Here is a 17,060-nt window from a genome sequence, read left to right on the forward strand (position 1 = left end):
AAATTAAACTTTTTAGTAATATTGTAATTTATTGGGATGCACCTGTATTAACGGGCAGTTGTCAAAGTAAAGTTTAGTATATTAACTTCTTGCTCTGCCTCTTCTGCAGTTCCAGTCGTCGTTGCTGAACAGTTCAGTGGTCCAGAGTGACATACCCAACGTGGTCCTTGAGGGCCTCAGGCCCGGCACCGGCTACGTGGTCCAGGTGAGGGCCCGCACCGTGGCAGGCTACGGAGCCTACAGCAAAGAGATGCTCTTCCAGACCCTCACAGACGGTAAGAGCGTGGGTGGCTGGCTGGAGCGTGTGGAGATGTGTGAGTGGAGGTTTTCTGTTGGAGAGGAAAGGGGTTGTGAGAGTGGAAAAGGTTGTTATAAAGTGTAAACCTGGCTGTGAGGCAATTCATTCTGCCTGCATATTGTGTGCGGTCATGTAAAATGAGTGCTGTAAAATATATATTTTTGGAATTATGGAAGATTTTAGCTGTATAGCATGTATTCACTTTCAGATAGGCACAGCTGTGTGCATGTGAAAGACACAAAAATATATATAAACAGATATGCCTATCTCAGCATTGCTAAATTATGTATGTGTGCGTGTGTGTGTGTGTGTGTGTGTGTGTGTGTGTGTGCCTCTGCAGATGAGTACAAGTCAGAGCTTGGACAGCAGCTCTACCTGACTGCAAGTTCTTTAGTAGGCGGAGTGTGTATCGTCTCTCTGGTAGCTCTCGCTATCGTATGTACCAGGTAACACACAGCAGATACACTAACACATTTACACTGCAAAAAACTAAAATCTTACAAAGTATGTTTTTGGCAAGTTTCTAGTGGAAATATCTTAGAAAACTTGAAATAAGACAAAATACTGATTATTGTTAGATTCGTGTTTCTAGGATGTAAATCACTGTACTGCTTTGTTGCTTAAATGCGCTATACAGATCAAATTTGATTTGATTTAAAGATAGAGGAGCTTGTTTTAAATCAATATTTCCTTAATATTGATAAAAAAAGAGTACTTGTTCTACTGGGAGATTATTTCACTTATGGGAAAAATGTGTGCCAATGGAACTAATATGTTTTCATTAATATTAAGGAATTATTGACTTACTAAAACATTTCTTGCTGAAAAGTTACTTGTAAGGTTGTTTTATTGCATTTCAAGTCTTCTAAGATATTTACACTAGAAACTTGACAAAAATACATTTATATCAAGTCTTCATTCAGCTGCTCCAGCAACTCTTTTGGACTTCCTTTGAATACGAGGATATTGATTTCAGATCAGGAGTTTTTATTACAAGATGGTTTCAAAGTGCAGCGAGGTCTTGATCTTGAGTTGTATGGTAAATGGTTAAAGGTTTTATATAAAAATATAAAAATGGACAACTCAATTGATTGTTCCGTTTAGATTAAAAGAAAATTCAAACAAGTAAAATAAGGGCATCACATCTAGATATAAAATGGGAAATAGAAAGGTTTGGCAGGTAGAAGTTGTTTCAGTTTTTAAACAAACTAACTTGTTTTTAAATTTCTTGAAGCTTTGTTTTTTTTACAATAATATAAAAAGACACTTTTGGCGAAAGATGTGGGTTTTTGGTTGTAATATTTATATCCAATGCAACATTAAAAGTTTATTTAATTGTATCGTCTACACTGGACAGGTAAAACTGAAGTAGGTCATTTAACACTAAACAGATTCTTGGAAATATTATGTTAGATTGATTATATCTCAAAGCACCTTCTAAGAGGTGTAGTACTTTTTCATTTTATGTTCATAATATATGCAAGATAAAGATTTCTTCATTAGTATGTGCCACTCCTCTAGATGTTCAGGCCTCTGAGATCTGAGCCAATATTTTCTTTCTTTCTTTCTGTAACCAGGTGTACGCCTACGTTTAATCTCTCCCAGCAGATCTGTTCTCAAGGGAGGCCTTATTTTCTAGGTTGTCCCATTTCCAGTTAACTTCCAGGGTTCTCTGACCAAACGTATCTGCTTTTGCTCTCCCCATATCTGTCCTCTTCAAATTTCACCAGCTGCTGATAGTTATTGGATGCTTAGCCACAGATTATAGCTGCTGATCTTGTCTGGCCAGTGGGCATTAGGGATTCATCTCTCATAAATGTTGTTGAAGGTTTGCTCTCGCTGATTGTTGACTGTGTTGTTGGACTCAGTAGCCTAAAAGCTAAATCAATTTCACATCAAAAACCTAGATTTATGTTCATTTACGCTGCTCTATTTATGTGTGTGCCAAATGTTATGACCCTATAAAAATAGTTTTCCTGGCCAACATCTGAATTTCTAGCTCCTTGTAAAGTAATGTCTTAAATTACAGATATGTTCTCAGGTGTTGCACAAATTGCAAACCGTGCAGCTCTGACTGAAAATGTGGAGCTCATGTATTAATGATATCACTCATAAAGTGTTGTCATTTAATCTTTTATTTCTTTTTAATTTTGATGATCATGGCTAACAGGGAGTAAAAACATAACATTTGGTTTCTTAGAAAATATTAAAAGAAAATTATTTTCAATGCATGAATATTTAATTCTTGATGGCTTGTGGTCTAGAAAATCATAAGGAAACTCTGGTCAGGGTAAGCTATGAAAGACCATTACAAAAGAAGCTGGTTGTTTGTACATTGATGTATCCAAGCATTTTATTGAAATGTTGAGCGAAGGGAAAACATGTGGTATAAAAAAGGTTCACATGCAACAGGAACAACCATTGAGTTGCCTGTTGAAGAGTCTGGAGGAGAATCAAATGGAGAAACGACTCTCTCAGAAGATACTGATGGATATATCTTTAGTGAAGCAAATCCTGAACCAGATATTAAGTCCTCTGATGTTTAGTCCACTATTAAGTCAAAGGTTTGCAGACATATATGAGAAATTTCTTAACCTCTTCATGGTTCTCTTATTTGCAAAAGTAGGGAGAAGCCTGTTTCACTTTCGAGCAGGGCTTTTTTACCTGTCAACCACACCTGGACCTGGTTGGATGACGTTGTGTCAGTGTGCTTGATTGACCATCAAGGTGACCTGAGAATCTGTGCAGTATTGTCAACAGAGGGAGATGGAAGACACTGACACACCAACTGCGTTTCCATTAAACATAAAAGTGTGTAAATTAAAATTACGAAAAGAAATTTCCACTGAGCAAAAGTGGAAATTTTTGCACTTTTGCACTAAAAAAGGCAATTTCCAAAAAATGTACATTTGTTAGATAAAAAGTTTTTATGCCAGGATGAGGGGGTTGTTGGGCTGCACCAAAGTAGATTTAATGGAAACACATGATCAACAGCTGAATGTTACTACTGCAGAAAATGCTGAAATATTAATATGATTACATCCGCAGCTGACATGATTTTTAATGACTTATCATATGAACAAACTTATTCAAATGTGATTTAAATTTTATTTCTTATTTTATGGAAACATTGCAATTGCATAATTGTGTTTTTTCAACATTAGCGGGATATCAACATAAAGTTTGCGCACATTTGTAAAGGAAAAAACTGCTCCAAGTGTATTAATGCTTGCTAAAGGAGACTCAGGCAAGCATACGATGAAAGTACATGAAGGATTCTCTGATTGGTCTCACGTGATATAGTAATTTTCTACGAAACTGAATTTTGGGTTTTCATTATCCATAAGCAGTAATTGTCAAAATTAACAAAAATAAGAACTTGAACTGCAGTGTATCCCTTTTAGATTTCAACTTTTTATTGAGGTTCTCCTTTATTATGGATCTTGTTAAGATCTAGTGGCATGTGGAGATTCTGCAGGATGTTTCTGCACTTGTTCCGTTTGCAGAGGAAAGCAGGAAAATGAGGGCTGATGACACAGAGCAGTAACAATCCTTCAAACCTAACTGGTTCTAGACAGACTGTTTCGGCAGCAGATTCTTTAACAGGATAACTATTTTACTTCAACCCAGTTTGAGAGAAAATTGCCAATTTGCATTTTACTCCTGCAACATTTAGAGCTGCTCTGTAAAATTTATGGGCTCTTGCGACTTCTTCCCCTGAAGCTTTGTCTGTCTTTTTTTCCCTCTGACTGTAGGAGGAGACATTTGAAGGAGAGTGTGTATGGCGACAAGCTGCAGCAGTACAACACAGGAGGAGGTAGACACACAATCTATATTTTATTATTGTAAAAATAATTAAAAATTCCCAAATTCTTTTATAAAGTTTATTTGTGAACTTTCTTTACAGAAGTGACTCTGAGGCCAGACATGTTTAGCGGTCCCACCCCCACTGTGACTTTTCCCACCCTGTCTGAGGGTCGCAGTTCACCAGGGGTCAAGATCTATATTGACCCCTTTACCTATGAAGATCCCAACGAGGCGGTGCGGGAATTTGCCAAAGAAATCGACCCCTCTTGTGTCAAAATAGAGGAAGTCATCGGATCAGGTAGAGATTTTCATGGGTTTAGTCCTTTTGAACTGTTGCTTAATTCATTTTTTCTCTTTCGTTTCTTTTAGCTTTTTTTTTTTTTTTAAAGAAATTTGAAATTAAACTCTCATCCTACCTTAAGTTTTTTTTCCCATGTTTAGAATAAGATGTAAAGAAAATGTTTACTTTGGTTTAATTGTGATTCCAAAACTCTCTCAAACCAGATAAAACAACTGTGCCACATTTCAGTGTCGATGAGAAATATCTGGAATCATGCAATGCCAATTTGTTATTTTGCCTTATTATTTTTTCCTTTGAAGTCAGCATGTTTTATTCATGCTGAAAGCTTTCACAGGAATAAATTAAAACTGTCTTCTTGCATTTTCTCGTGAGCTCTGTGCTCATTCTGTAGAAATGCTGTGTGATGTTTGGCAAAAGAACAACGGTGGTCGCGAAAGTTCACCAGAAGTTATTGTTTTGATGCTATAATCTCTGGATTTAATGGAGGAAAGAGAGAAATTCATGCAAAATGTTTCAAACAACATCTTGTTGAGTGACCTTCATCAGCCAGACATATTCTGATGATTAGAAACCATCGTATCTTATAATCAATCGGCTTGTTAGACAATCATCACACAGGGCTGTGATTTAAATGTTTACCTATTTTTGTAGTTTTTAAACTGACTGCTCTGGTTTTGTTGTATATTATTTTTTGATGTCTTAACTGGATCTAAAAACTTATTTGAGCAACTCGATCATTTTGAACAATTTGACTCAATACTGAAACAAAAAAAAAATCTAATTGCTAAAAGAAATTAATGAATCTTTTTGTTTCACCATAATATTTTCTTATAAGCTTAAAAAAACAATTATATTTCCATAAATATTTCTTCAAATAAGTGTGATATGAAGGAATGATTAGCCCCAATCTCATGGATAACATTATTTTTAAAGGAGGGTATTATGAATTTTTATATGATGTATTGGACAATAAAGTACCTTCAGTTGTCATGAAAATGCTGTATATATCAAAAATCACCTAAAAGAAATTTGACTTCCCATCATAACCACATCTGATGTCTTGAAACCGGCCTCTGTCTCTTTAAGAACCTCCCACTATTTCTGACCACAAAAATACTTTTACCTGCCGTCCATTGCTGCCGTTTACAACCGCTCTTCGAGTTCAGCAGATGCGTAGTTTCACCAGGTGTTTGCTCATGTCTGCTGCCGCTAGTCTAGAGGAGCTGTGTGGTAAGGTGGAGCTTTGGGTAACCAGGCGGACCATTGAATGTCCGAGCGTTAAGGCGTTAAGGCGCCCATGAATGGCTGCCACGGGACTCTGAGTAAGTTTCTGATGAGGGAACTACATTCTTACATTTTGCATTATTGCATTATACCTCTCCGTGAAATGTAATACTCAATTTTTAAAATTATTTTAGTTGTTTATAAGCTGCAAATATTGCACCAGCCCTTGTCAAAGTCTAAGTGTTTCACTTCTAACATGATTGATTTAGTTTTCATCTTTTTTCTAGATTTTAAAGATGATTCCAACCTCAATACTGCTTTACCATCCCTCTCATTGAGAATTCATGGGCAGGTGGTATTTCGTATAATTGAATCCTATTTAGTGATTTAAATAGTTCAAAGATCAGCATTATAAAAAACCATGTGACAGGGATTGTGAATGTGTGAGGGTTGCCATGTGAATACTGATACCTCTCTGCTATAATCTGTAACTCGTTTAGATGCCATTACCTTTTATTTTATGGGATAATATTTTTCTTTTACTGCAACTCGGACCAGATTGAGAAATGTTTTTCCTTCAGATGGTCTGCTCCTGATAACTCATAACTTATTTAACACAGGACCAAAAACCAATCACACCCAAAGAGCCTACTGAGCCCTGGGTGTTAAAGGTCATGAACCAGGGCCACACCCTCACCACTGCAAGTATGTGCTTTGGCCTTTGGTCTGTTGAACCACTTTGAGGGGCTTTTGGTAATCCCTCCATTTGGTGCTTTATTATTCTCAGGGAAGGGTTTCTCATTCCAGACAGAAGTGATGGAGAAGGAATGAAAATGACAGGGAGGGAAGGGAAAGCAATGAGATGTGGTCAGACTTTGAGTCCTTCAGGAGCTCCATAACTCACTTTTCACATTGTTTCACTCTTGTTTTCCTCCTCTGTACTCCTGTGATACTTTATCCGATCTTCAACGCTTTCTGTGATTTAGACCCTCTGGAGTTTTAGTTTGTTTTGGTACAGACAAATCCTGAACAATGAACCATGGAAGAAAAAGCAGAATAACAGATTGGGAAGTGAAGATAAAAGAAGAAGAGAGAGCCCTACGGAGATAATAATAATATCCCACCTGGCTCCCTTATTCCCTTCCTTTGAGATAACACTCTCTTTCCATTACTATCAGTCAGCCTGTAGGAAATGTCCTTCACAAAAACCGCTTTGTTTGACTGGAGAAATGTCGTGAAACACATTATGTTTATAATATGACAGACTAAGACATCTCATCTAACAGTCCTTTACTAACAGAGTGTTGATTGAACGTAGATTTATAGAGCATCCTCTTTCATTCCCATCCCATCTTCTTTCCATTCTTCCTTCTGTGCTTGTTCTGATTTACAGCACTGACACAAGATAGTTTTTAATGAGCGATGATATGTGGAGCACAGATCAGTGTGAGACTCAACGGCACGGCCCTGTCATCCAATTCCCATCTCTCATCTATTATTCACGCAACGATTTTTTATCTGTGCAGCAATGACTTTTATTTTGAAGTTAATTCAATTCTCATGTACCCCATCATCATGTCGGTGCGTTTATTTTGACAGAAGATGTCTGTGCCTCTGCAGAATGAAAATAGTCTTGAGATTGGAGCTAGTTTTTAATTACTTGTAGCAGACCAGGCAAGTTTATCAGGTGATAGATTATAAAAGTCAGAATTAGTTCAGCTTCTTGTAAGGGGTTTCTCCTTGTCACCAATTTAATTTAATCAGTTTTTGGAACTCAACTGAAAGAATGGGGCTCAATTTTCATTGTGTGTATGATACTTTTGGAAAATTCAGATTATTATGCTAGACTTTTTTGCAATGTTATTTTGACTATTGGGAATAAAAGCATCTATTTTTACCCATCAAAATTTAAAATAACAATGACATTCAGTGGTATTTAATTTTTTTAAAGTTAATTTTAACCAATATTCAACCCAAACGAGCTTAATAGGGAATCAATAATGTTCCATTTCACATCAAGCAGATGAATTTATGTAATTTTTTCTCACCAATCACAAAAACCACTGACTTTACTTACTGTAACTACATATTAACAATGAAAATAAACAATTGCACTTGAAGTATGAAAGATTCTATAGTCAGAATCCACAGTCTTACAACTTCCTCCTGGTCCTGAATGGAGCCGCCTGTGTGTAATCAAACATCTCCAATGAGCTGCAGAGGTTACTGTCATGACGTTTCAGGTATTGTCATAGTTGTTTTGATGTTATTCTGGAGTCTCTGCCTGGAATCACAAGCCCCACCTCAGCCAAAGTTTTGAAATCAGGAATCATTTCTCCAGCTGAAGTTATCAGATGAGAAGGTTCCTTATCCTGCAAGCCTTCGCTTCACTGGGAGGAAATCCCACATCATGCGCTCCTTCTGCACCAGTGGTTCAGCTGCACCGGTCTGTGACTGCGATCGAGATGCACTGAGAACAGAACGAGATGATACTCAAATTCTCTCATGGGAGCTTTAGTCACCTGTTCTCAGTGTGTCAAGTTAAAAATGTCTGCGTGTTTGCACTACGTGGTGAGGAATGGGAATGCTAATCTTTCAAAATGAAAGATGACCTTCAGACTTTTCTGTCTTCAGACTTTTGACCATTTTACAAAAGTGGTCACAGGCGGAAACTATTCGGTTAACGCAACCTCGGGTTTAGAGAGAACAGATCTTGGATATTTCTAAAGGAACATATGGCAAATTCAAACAACTATGTTTTTTTATCAATCACAGCACAAATATCTGTAAATATTACAGATCATCCATAAAAGAAATGTTTATATTTGGATAAGGTTCAGAGACAGACTTGTATCTAAGTTTTGCTTACACTGTGATAAATAAGTATTCCTTCTTTAAAGATTTCTTTTATTCAAACAATTCAAAGTTTCAATTAAGCAACAAGTGAATACGTCATAAAAACAACACAAAACAAAGTCATAAAAACATCAGTCACAGATTTTGAAACCAGTAACAAATGCTACATTTTGTCATCAAAATCATAAATAAACATCAAAATATTGGTCAGTCTTCTAGTTATGGGAGTAACTAAGTAGATGGGATTTTAGTCTAGATTTAAAGGAACTCAATGTTTCGGCTGTTTGGCAGTTTTCTGGACGATTGTTCCAGATTTGTGGTGCATAGAAGCTGAATGCTGCTTCTCTATGTTTGGTTCTGGGGATCCAAAGACACAAACTCAAACCTAAGCATTTCAGAAGGTTTTGAAATTATGATGGCATGTATAAAGAGACAAAAAGTAACTATTAGGGAAGTAATAAAATTACGGTTTGGAATGTACCTCAGTTTAAAGTTTCTATACAAATCCTAATTTCACCCACAGGAGAAGGGCATTGCCTTTAATTTGAGTCTTTGGAGATTTTTGTTATGTTTTGTTCATATGTGTGAGTCTTATTTAACTAGCTGCAATTTATCCTGGTAAAAGTTTCTAGCTCCTACACGTTGAACCTTTAACTATTATCTTTTTGAAACTCATAAATAAAAAACTCAGTAATAACAGAGATCCCCACTCAGTAAATGGATGTAGCAGGATGTTCACAAAAGATTTAAACCTATGAACCCTGTGATTCAGCTCACTCGCTTGATCCATTAAGCTTTGTTTAATCAAGAGATTATGAGACGTGTCGTGCAACGCTATGTGTCTGAGCAATAATAATAATAGCACAATCCTTTTATCTTGTTCACACATCGAAAACACAACCTTTTCTCACCCCAGAGAGCAGCAATAAATGGGATTCGTTTGTTTGTTGCACTTTTAAGCCACACACACAAAAAATATTGCCCTTCAGCCTCTGTTTGCTCTGCTGGAACTGCTTAGAGTCCATCAGAATGAAGGGAGTGTGAAGCATTAGAGCATTACCACAATTAAAACACACCAACTCAGCTGCTGTAAAAACAGTAGGAATAGAATTATTCTTCTCCATGCTCATTTATAGCTGGTAATAAGTTTCAAACTGAAAATGTGGTTAATGATGAATTTTGTATTTTAATTTGTGCAGCCTTCTGGAATCTCATGTAGGATTTGTTCTTTACCTTTTTGTATTTTGCTGTCTAATTTTTGGTAATTTTTAAGGTGAGTTTGGGGAGGTGTACAAAGGTCGCTTGAAACCTCTTGGAAAAAAAGAAATCCCCGTAGCGATCAAGACCCTCAAGGTGGGCTACTCTGAGCGTCAGAGGAGAGACTTCTTGGCCGAGGCGTCGATCATGGGCCAGTTCGACCAGCCGAACATCATCAGATTGGAGGGCGTGGTCACAAAGAGCAGACCGACGATGATAATCACAGAGTTCATGGAGAACGGCGCTCTGGACTCATTCCTGAGGGTAAGGAGCATTCTGCCAGCAGAATACTGTTTACAGACCAACACAAGGGTCCTCTGTGTATCAGCTTTACACTCAGTACTTTTAGGCTAGGTCAGATTTATGTAAGGGCTGAAAGGATTAATCTGATTAACTGTGATTAATCAATTATAGAAATCATCATCAACTAATTTAATGATTGTTTAATTGTTAACTTCAAAATAAAAAAAATGTCCTAATTGCTGAAAATTTCAACATATTCAGAGCAGTAGTAAGGCCAAAACTATACAAAAACAATATGTCGCATTTAAGATAAAAAGGCAACATAAATATACTCTAGCCAAACCTCCTCCAGTAGCCTCACCTGATTCAAAATTGCTAAAAGAATGCTGTTATTGCATTTTAAGCAAAGCATTCTGATATAGTGTAAAAAAGGCTGAAGTGGTAAAATTAAACATTTTCTTTATCCAATTAATCGTCAGAATAACCAGTCGATAGCTAAAATAATTTAGTTGCAGCCCTAGTTTTACGTAGGCTCATTTAATAGTTAAATGTGCATAAATGTAGAGTATTTATGCTGTACTGTTAGGACAAACTGCCAGTTGAGGAAAGGATTACGAGCTTCAAAAATGACACGTAAGAGGAGACAGAAACAGCCTCCTGTCCTTCCTTTTTTAGCTTTTTGCTCTTTTCCTTCCTGTACTCTTCCCTCATCCTGCCAGCCTGTCCATGTCTTTGATCCCGACTTCCTTTTGAGGTGCTTCTAAAAACAGAAAGAGACAACTCTTTGATGCCCAGTTCTCACAGCGCGACCCCATTTGACTCAGAAACCATCAGATGACTTGCACACACACAGACACACACTCTCAGTGATCGATCCTGGCGGTGTTGGTGTCCTGGCGTGACCATCCTGAACGGACTGGACCTGCAGCGCCAGTGCAGCTTGCTTGTGTGTTTGTGCGCACCTAGAAGGTTTTTCCCTGCGGAGGATTAGGCCAGGGGAGCATCAAAGTCACAGTTTACTGCACAAAATGAATTAAAAGACACACAGAGCAGACTGCAACTATGTCAGTCGGGGGCTTCTCTAAGGTTTAAAAGACACGGAGGAAAGAAATTGAGATGCCAAAAAGAAAAAAAAAAATCCAAAAGTCCATTTTAAAGTCTGCAGGTGCAGCGTATTCTACAGTACATAGTGAATACTGTAAACATGTTTCACAAATTGACCGAGATTTATCTGTATTAATCGGTTAATGGAAGGATTATAAACATGGCTATGAATGTCTGTGAAGATGTCAGGCTGTCCCACGGGGGCTGCGGGTGCCGTCAGCCCACTTCACCTAAAGGCAAAGATTGTTAGCAAATGTCCTCTTTAAAAAGGAGGAATCATAAGCCAGTCTGAGGCATTTATCTGTGCACAGGAAAACAAACAAACAAACCAAAAAAATGTGTTTGTGTTGATTGAAAACCCATTAATTCTGGGATATTATCACAGATTAATCCACTCTCCTAGAAAGGTTTAGTGCCGTGCTGGAATATGTTTATCCCTTAAAAATAGGCTCATTATTTTCTCACTACAGTCACAAACTCAAACATGTCTGCATTTTAGGTCAACACATAGATTCTCAGTTTTGTTCTGGACTTTGACTATGCCGTTCCTGCAATGTTTATTTATCTACCATTCCATTCTAACTGTGGCTTGCTCATTTTGTGCAGCTTCCAACAGGTTTTCCTACAGTAATGTTTTTCAGAATGACTGTAATTAGATTCGTACATCTTTCCCTCTGCAGTAAAGCATCTCCTCACCATGATGTTGCTTCCATTATGTCTCAGTGTGGAGATGGTGTGCTCAGGGTGATGTGTAGTTATTTTTATACATTGGGATTGCATATAGGCCAAATTTTGCCCCAAAGCACCTTCTTCAAACACAGTTGCCGTTTCCTCTGCATGGCTCTTGGCAAACTTTAAGTGGAACTTCTTATAGCTTCCTTCCAACAAATGCTTAATTTTTGCTGCTCTTTCATAAAGGATAAATTTATTGTGTGCACAATTAATAGCTGATTTGTCGACAGATTCTCCCACCTGAGCTCTGGTTCTCTGCAACTCCTGGCTCCTGATTATGTTTTGATCTATTAGATAAATTCCCAATAAATTATAGATTGGACTTGTGGTTTTTCATTCAATTCCATTTTTAAACATTTTCTTAATTCCAAAGAGAAACTAAATAATTTGGCAAACACTACAAGGATTAAGAGCTACAAATATGTTTGGAAGCTTTTTATTCCTGAAACGGTCAGACTCCTCAGCCACGTCAGTGGAGCTGCAGTGGTTTGATGTTTTATGGAGAAATAATCCATAGAGGTTTGCTTTTGGAAGCTTTTGGCTTAACTTTCACTCTGTCTCTGCATATTATCTCACCTGCCAGACTTCTAATTTTACTAGACAGTTGCTGGTGATGAAAACATACATTTACAGCAATATTTTGTTTTCAATTACTCATTTTCTTTCAAGCTATGCTAGATTTATGTCAAGGATAACTGACATCTTGTTAGCTAAGTAAAACATTTTTGCACAACAGCATCTTAATTCACGATGAGAGGAAAGGCTTGTGACTGAACAGGGATTTTCTGTAGCAACATTTCAATTAAAGTTACCACAGGTTAGGGCCAGTTCTTAATGCAGCAGCTATTGTAGATCATTTGTGGTAAATTTCCACCGAGAAACGAGAAACAAATCTTGAATATTGTCTTATGAATGTAGAGTTATAAATCATTTTCCTAACTGTCCCGGGTCGTTCATGGTGACTTTGTACCTGCAGGAAGTCTTTCTGATGTAAGAAAAGAGCCCAGATCTATTACTTATATGTTAGAAAATATCAGTTAATTTACCACATAAAGGACTTCTGGCATTTTTATCACAAATTTATGACTTTATAATCTCTGTAAACCTTTCAATTTTTCTTTTTATGCAATTTTCTGGCATTACAGTGACAGAGAGTAGTTTAGTCTTAATGTCATAAATTTATGCCTTTGATCATAAAAAAACATTTCTGTTATAATCATAGCCAGGGTTCTATTTACTATGAAATCAAAAAGAAAATAAAAAGTCTGGTCATTTTTAATTTATCAGGAATAATCCATCTGCCGTTTGGCAAAACAAATTTGTGTCAGTTTCGAATTGCACTCGGGACCACACAAAATCCCCCTAGGGCCTCAAATGGCCCCTGGACCACATTTTGGACACACCTGGTTAAAGGTTAGAGATATTAATTCAAGATGAGTGTCGGTGTTAGTGATTTTTTTTTTGTATTTGTTTTTTGAAAATTTATGTTATGTGGACTTTACGATACTGTTGTGTCTTGTCAACTTCAGAAGTTTAAATAAATGGTAAAGACCTGTTGAGAAATACTTTTAGAAAATAAGAATCCATTCATGTGTTTCTGTGTTGTAGCAAAACGACGGTCAGTTCCCAGTCATCCAGCTGGTCGGCATGCTGAGAGGCATCGCATCTGGAATGAGGTGCCGACACAAACACACACTAATCCATTTTATTACAAAGATAAACAGGAAACCTTCTCTGATACCTCAGTGATTGATTTCCTTATGCAGGACGGTACACACTTTAACTCTTCTACCTGCTGTAATGTAAGTCCAGGTATTTTACAACTTGGCAGCTTGAGCTCTCACATCCCATCCTGCAGTAAAACACAGATAGCGTCTGTGTTTTACTGCAGGCTGTGAGCACGCAAACATACAGAAATATTAAATCTCATTCCGATTTTATCGGCGGCAGCTCACACACGAGCACGCAAACACACAAAGGCACAAACACACACTCTAAATTCCATTAGTGCACCAAAGCTTGCAACAGATAACACACGTTGAGTCAATAAATCCTGTTGATGTTGCAGGTACCTGGCGGAGATGAGCTATGTTCACCGGGATTTAGCAGCGCGAAACATTCTGGTGAACAGCAACCTGGTGTGTAAGGTATCCGACTTCGGCTTATCGCGTTATTTGGAGGAGGATACCTCTGACCCCACCTACACCAGCTCACTGGTAAGGAGGAAAAAACTTCTCTGGAAACTCCCAGCTTCTTTCTGGGATTTTGTGATACTTTGTGTAATTTCCTTCAACAGATCGTATTTCAAACACAGGAAACCAGCATGTTGTTATATTACATCCTTTAATCCTGGATTTCTGTCGGCAGTCTGAAAAGAGAAGCTTTTATTTTACCAATACTTTTTTATTAGGAAAGAAAAGATTGGAAAACATATGTTTGTTCACATTTGTTGAGTTTGGTGTACTTTTTCTTTACTTCATTACTTCTAAAAAAAAACAGGGAACATGAATGTAGTTTGCTCTTCTAATACAGTCAATGTGCAGATTCTTTCAATTTTTTTAACACTTCCATGTCTTGCACACTATTCTTATGACCTTCCTATGACCTTTTCCTATACTTTGTTCTACCTTTGCTGAATTCCTAAGTATGACAAATTCCCTCAATGCAGCCTTTCTTTTTTTACTGTCATCTTTTATCTCTGCCTTTTGTCTTCGGGTTTTTTTTTTTCCCGCTCTTTTTCCCCTCAGGGGGGTAAAATCCCAGTGCGGTGGACGGCTCCAGAGGCGATCGCCTACAGGAAATTCACTTCTGCTTCAGATGTGTGGAGTTACGGGATCGTCACCTGGGAGGTGATGTCGTACGGAGAGAGACCTTACTGGGACATGAGCAACCAAGATGTAAGTCACCACCTGGTTACCTGTCTCTCTGTCTCTCTGTCTGCTGCTCTGATGTCTGCGGCTGTTTGGTGTTTTCGGAGGCTGCGCTTGTTTGTTTTTCCTTGCCGTCTCTCCCAGCAGGGAGTCGACATGTCTGAGGAAAAGATGCGGAAAATGAGGACATCAATTCAGGTGTCACATGTGTTTTTCTTCCCTGAGCATTAGTCCAAAGGTATCAGGATTGTGCTTTCAAGCAGATGTTTACTGCAGGCGATACTTTATTGTAGTGACAGCTTTATTCCAATTACTTTCACAGTATGATCAATTTGCCGCAGCATTTCTTTACCTTATTTTTTTATTTGCATCGCATTGATTCTATTAAGTTCTCCGAGATTACGCTGGTCCTGCTGTGATTTAGGCTAGAAATAATCAGCAGGTTTATAAAAGAGGACATTCCCATTTCTCTGCTGCTTTTTCTGTCAGCTATAATTTAGAAGAGCGAACTATTCCCCAGCTTTTCCTGAGTTCTCCATTTTGCTCTTGGAACTAAAAGAAAATGGAGTTCAGGACGAGAAGTTCTAAAAGATTGGATCACAGACATTTTCATTTTTGGGGGATTTTATTCTGAGGATGTTATATTATATATTATATGAGACTGAGATTATAGTTTCTTTTGGCTCTAAATACCAAATCTGGCTACATGAAACTTCATGCAGTGTGTAAAGGTTTGACACATAGAAGCCAAAGATGTAGATATGCAGTCATATTCAATAAATTAGAATATGTTCTGATGAGGTTTGTTGTCAGATTAAAATTACCTTTTTTTTAAAAAATAACAATCCCTAAGCAGGTTTTAGAAATACTTTACATTTCTGTATTGATCATTTTTAGTGGTCTGATTTAATATCCTAATCTTGAAGGTTGTTTTTCATCGACTGGAAAATAATTATAATCAACAGAAAGAAAGGCCTAAAATCACATTTAGAATGTGTTTCACTCAGTTAATTGAGGTAAATCAAGTTTTATGTTTTATTCAAATGTATTAAATGTGACTGTGTATATACTGGTAGTTTAATGTGATTAAAATTAATAAACAAGAGTCTTTGCAATTGAATAATCACAATTTATCCTATTTTATCAAATACCAATATTTGACACAAGTAAAGATCCAGATGCAGTAATATTCAAAATGTCTTAATGCGGCAGCATTAAGTGTAGGTACCGTTGCACTTCGTACTCTTCTAATTCTCTGTATACTCTTCATACTTTCATTTAGTTCTGCATTCAGAAATGTTCAACTCCTCTCTTTGTCACTCTTCACGGTCGCTGCATTTTAATCGAAATGTGATTTTTTTTTTTAATGTCCTCTATAGTAAATGTATTTTCTTAACGCCTCACCCCCCTCTCTGAATGCTGAATAATGAACTAAAAGGCAATATCGTAAATTGAGAAAAACTTTCTTTATTAAAAGCATGTTGGCATAGCAACAGTGACGCATTGTTTTTCCCTCTCACCTCGTCTGGATGTCTCACAACACTGCCGGTATTCTCTGGCGTTAACGACTTTTAATTCAAATACATTTTGGCTGAATAAATAAATAAATATGCAGGAACTTATGCAGTCACATCAGATCCAAACTTGGTAGCAGTTTTTTGCAGGAAGGGGTGAAGGGTTATGCTTTATTTTTGTTGTAATTAATTAATCAGAATAAATATGTTAAAGTCTCAACCCTAACATATAACTTATTTAATTACTGCAGAGACAGTGATGCTTCAGCAACTGGCCGCCTCATGGTTTATTCCTGGGAAACGTGTTCAAAGCATTTTGAACAAAACATTTCATCTCAGCTGATAGTTTTCAAACCGCCACTCCCAATCAGTTGAAGTTTTCTGTCAACAGTTGTGTGCAAAAGCTTCAACCCCTTGTAGTTTATTTGTATTTTGCTTGCAAACAGTTTTGTTGTGAAATTGCAATAGTGGCGAGATGATATATCTGGAACTTTTTCCCACTTTGTAATGTAACAAACTTCAAAAAAAAGTTTTTTGGATTTATTTCTTGTGTTAGATAAACACAAAGTAGCGCATCATTATGAATTTTAAGGATTTTAAAATATGAGGTCTGGCCCTTTTTTATTTTTGTTCCTTGCAAAAATAAAACAAGGAAGCATAACTTTAAAACTACCAAGAAATGACTTGTTGTTCACTGAAAAAGCTGCCAAACAACTGGCCAAGAGTCTGGTAGTAACTCCACTGGAGCAGCAGAGATCAGCGCTTCAGTTGGGAAAATCTGTTGATAGAGCAACTATTGTTGGGGGGGAAAAAACCCTTAAGATGTCTTCTCTAGTATTTGCTTCAAGCAAGAA

General features: G+C 37.2%; 1 protein-coding gene across 1 annotated transcript in view; it reads left to right on the forward strand.

The window, feature by feature from the left end:
• The window catches only part of LOC116726005 (ephrin type-B receptor 1-like), a 105,527-nt gene that overhangs the window by 72,250 nt on the left and 16,217 nt on the right, over nt 1-17,060 (forward strand). Inside the window, exons 10-17 of the mRNA XM_032572458.1 lie at nt 110-275; nt 639-744; nt 4,054-4,115; nt 4,206-4,403; nt 9,760-10,007; nt 13,431-13,498; nt 13,891-14,038; nt 14,570-14,719. Of these exons, the coding sequence (XP_032428349.1) occupies nt 110-275; nt 639-744; nt 4,054-4,115; nt 4,206-4,403; nt 9,760-10,007; nt 13,431-13,498; nt 13,891-14,038; nt 14,570-14,719 (1,146 nt within the window). The remainder of the gene's footprint in view (nt 1-109; nt 276-638; nt 745-4,053; nt 4,116-4,205; nt 4,404-9,759; nt 10,008-13,430; nt 13,499-13,890; nt 14,039-14,569; nt 14,720-17,060) is intronic.

Source organism: Xiphophorus hellerii, chromosome 9, assembly GCF_003331165.1.
Source record: "Xiphophorus hellerii strain 12219 chromosome 9, Xiphophorus_hellerii-4.1, whole genome shotgun sequence".
NCBI classification, from domain to species: domain Eukaryota; kingdom Metazoa; phylum Chordata; class Actinopteri; order Cyprinodontiformes; family Poeciliidae; genus Xiphophorus; species Xiphophorus hellerii.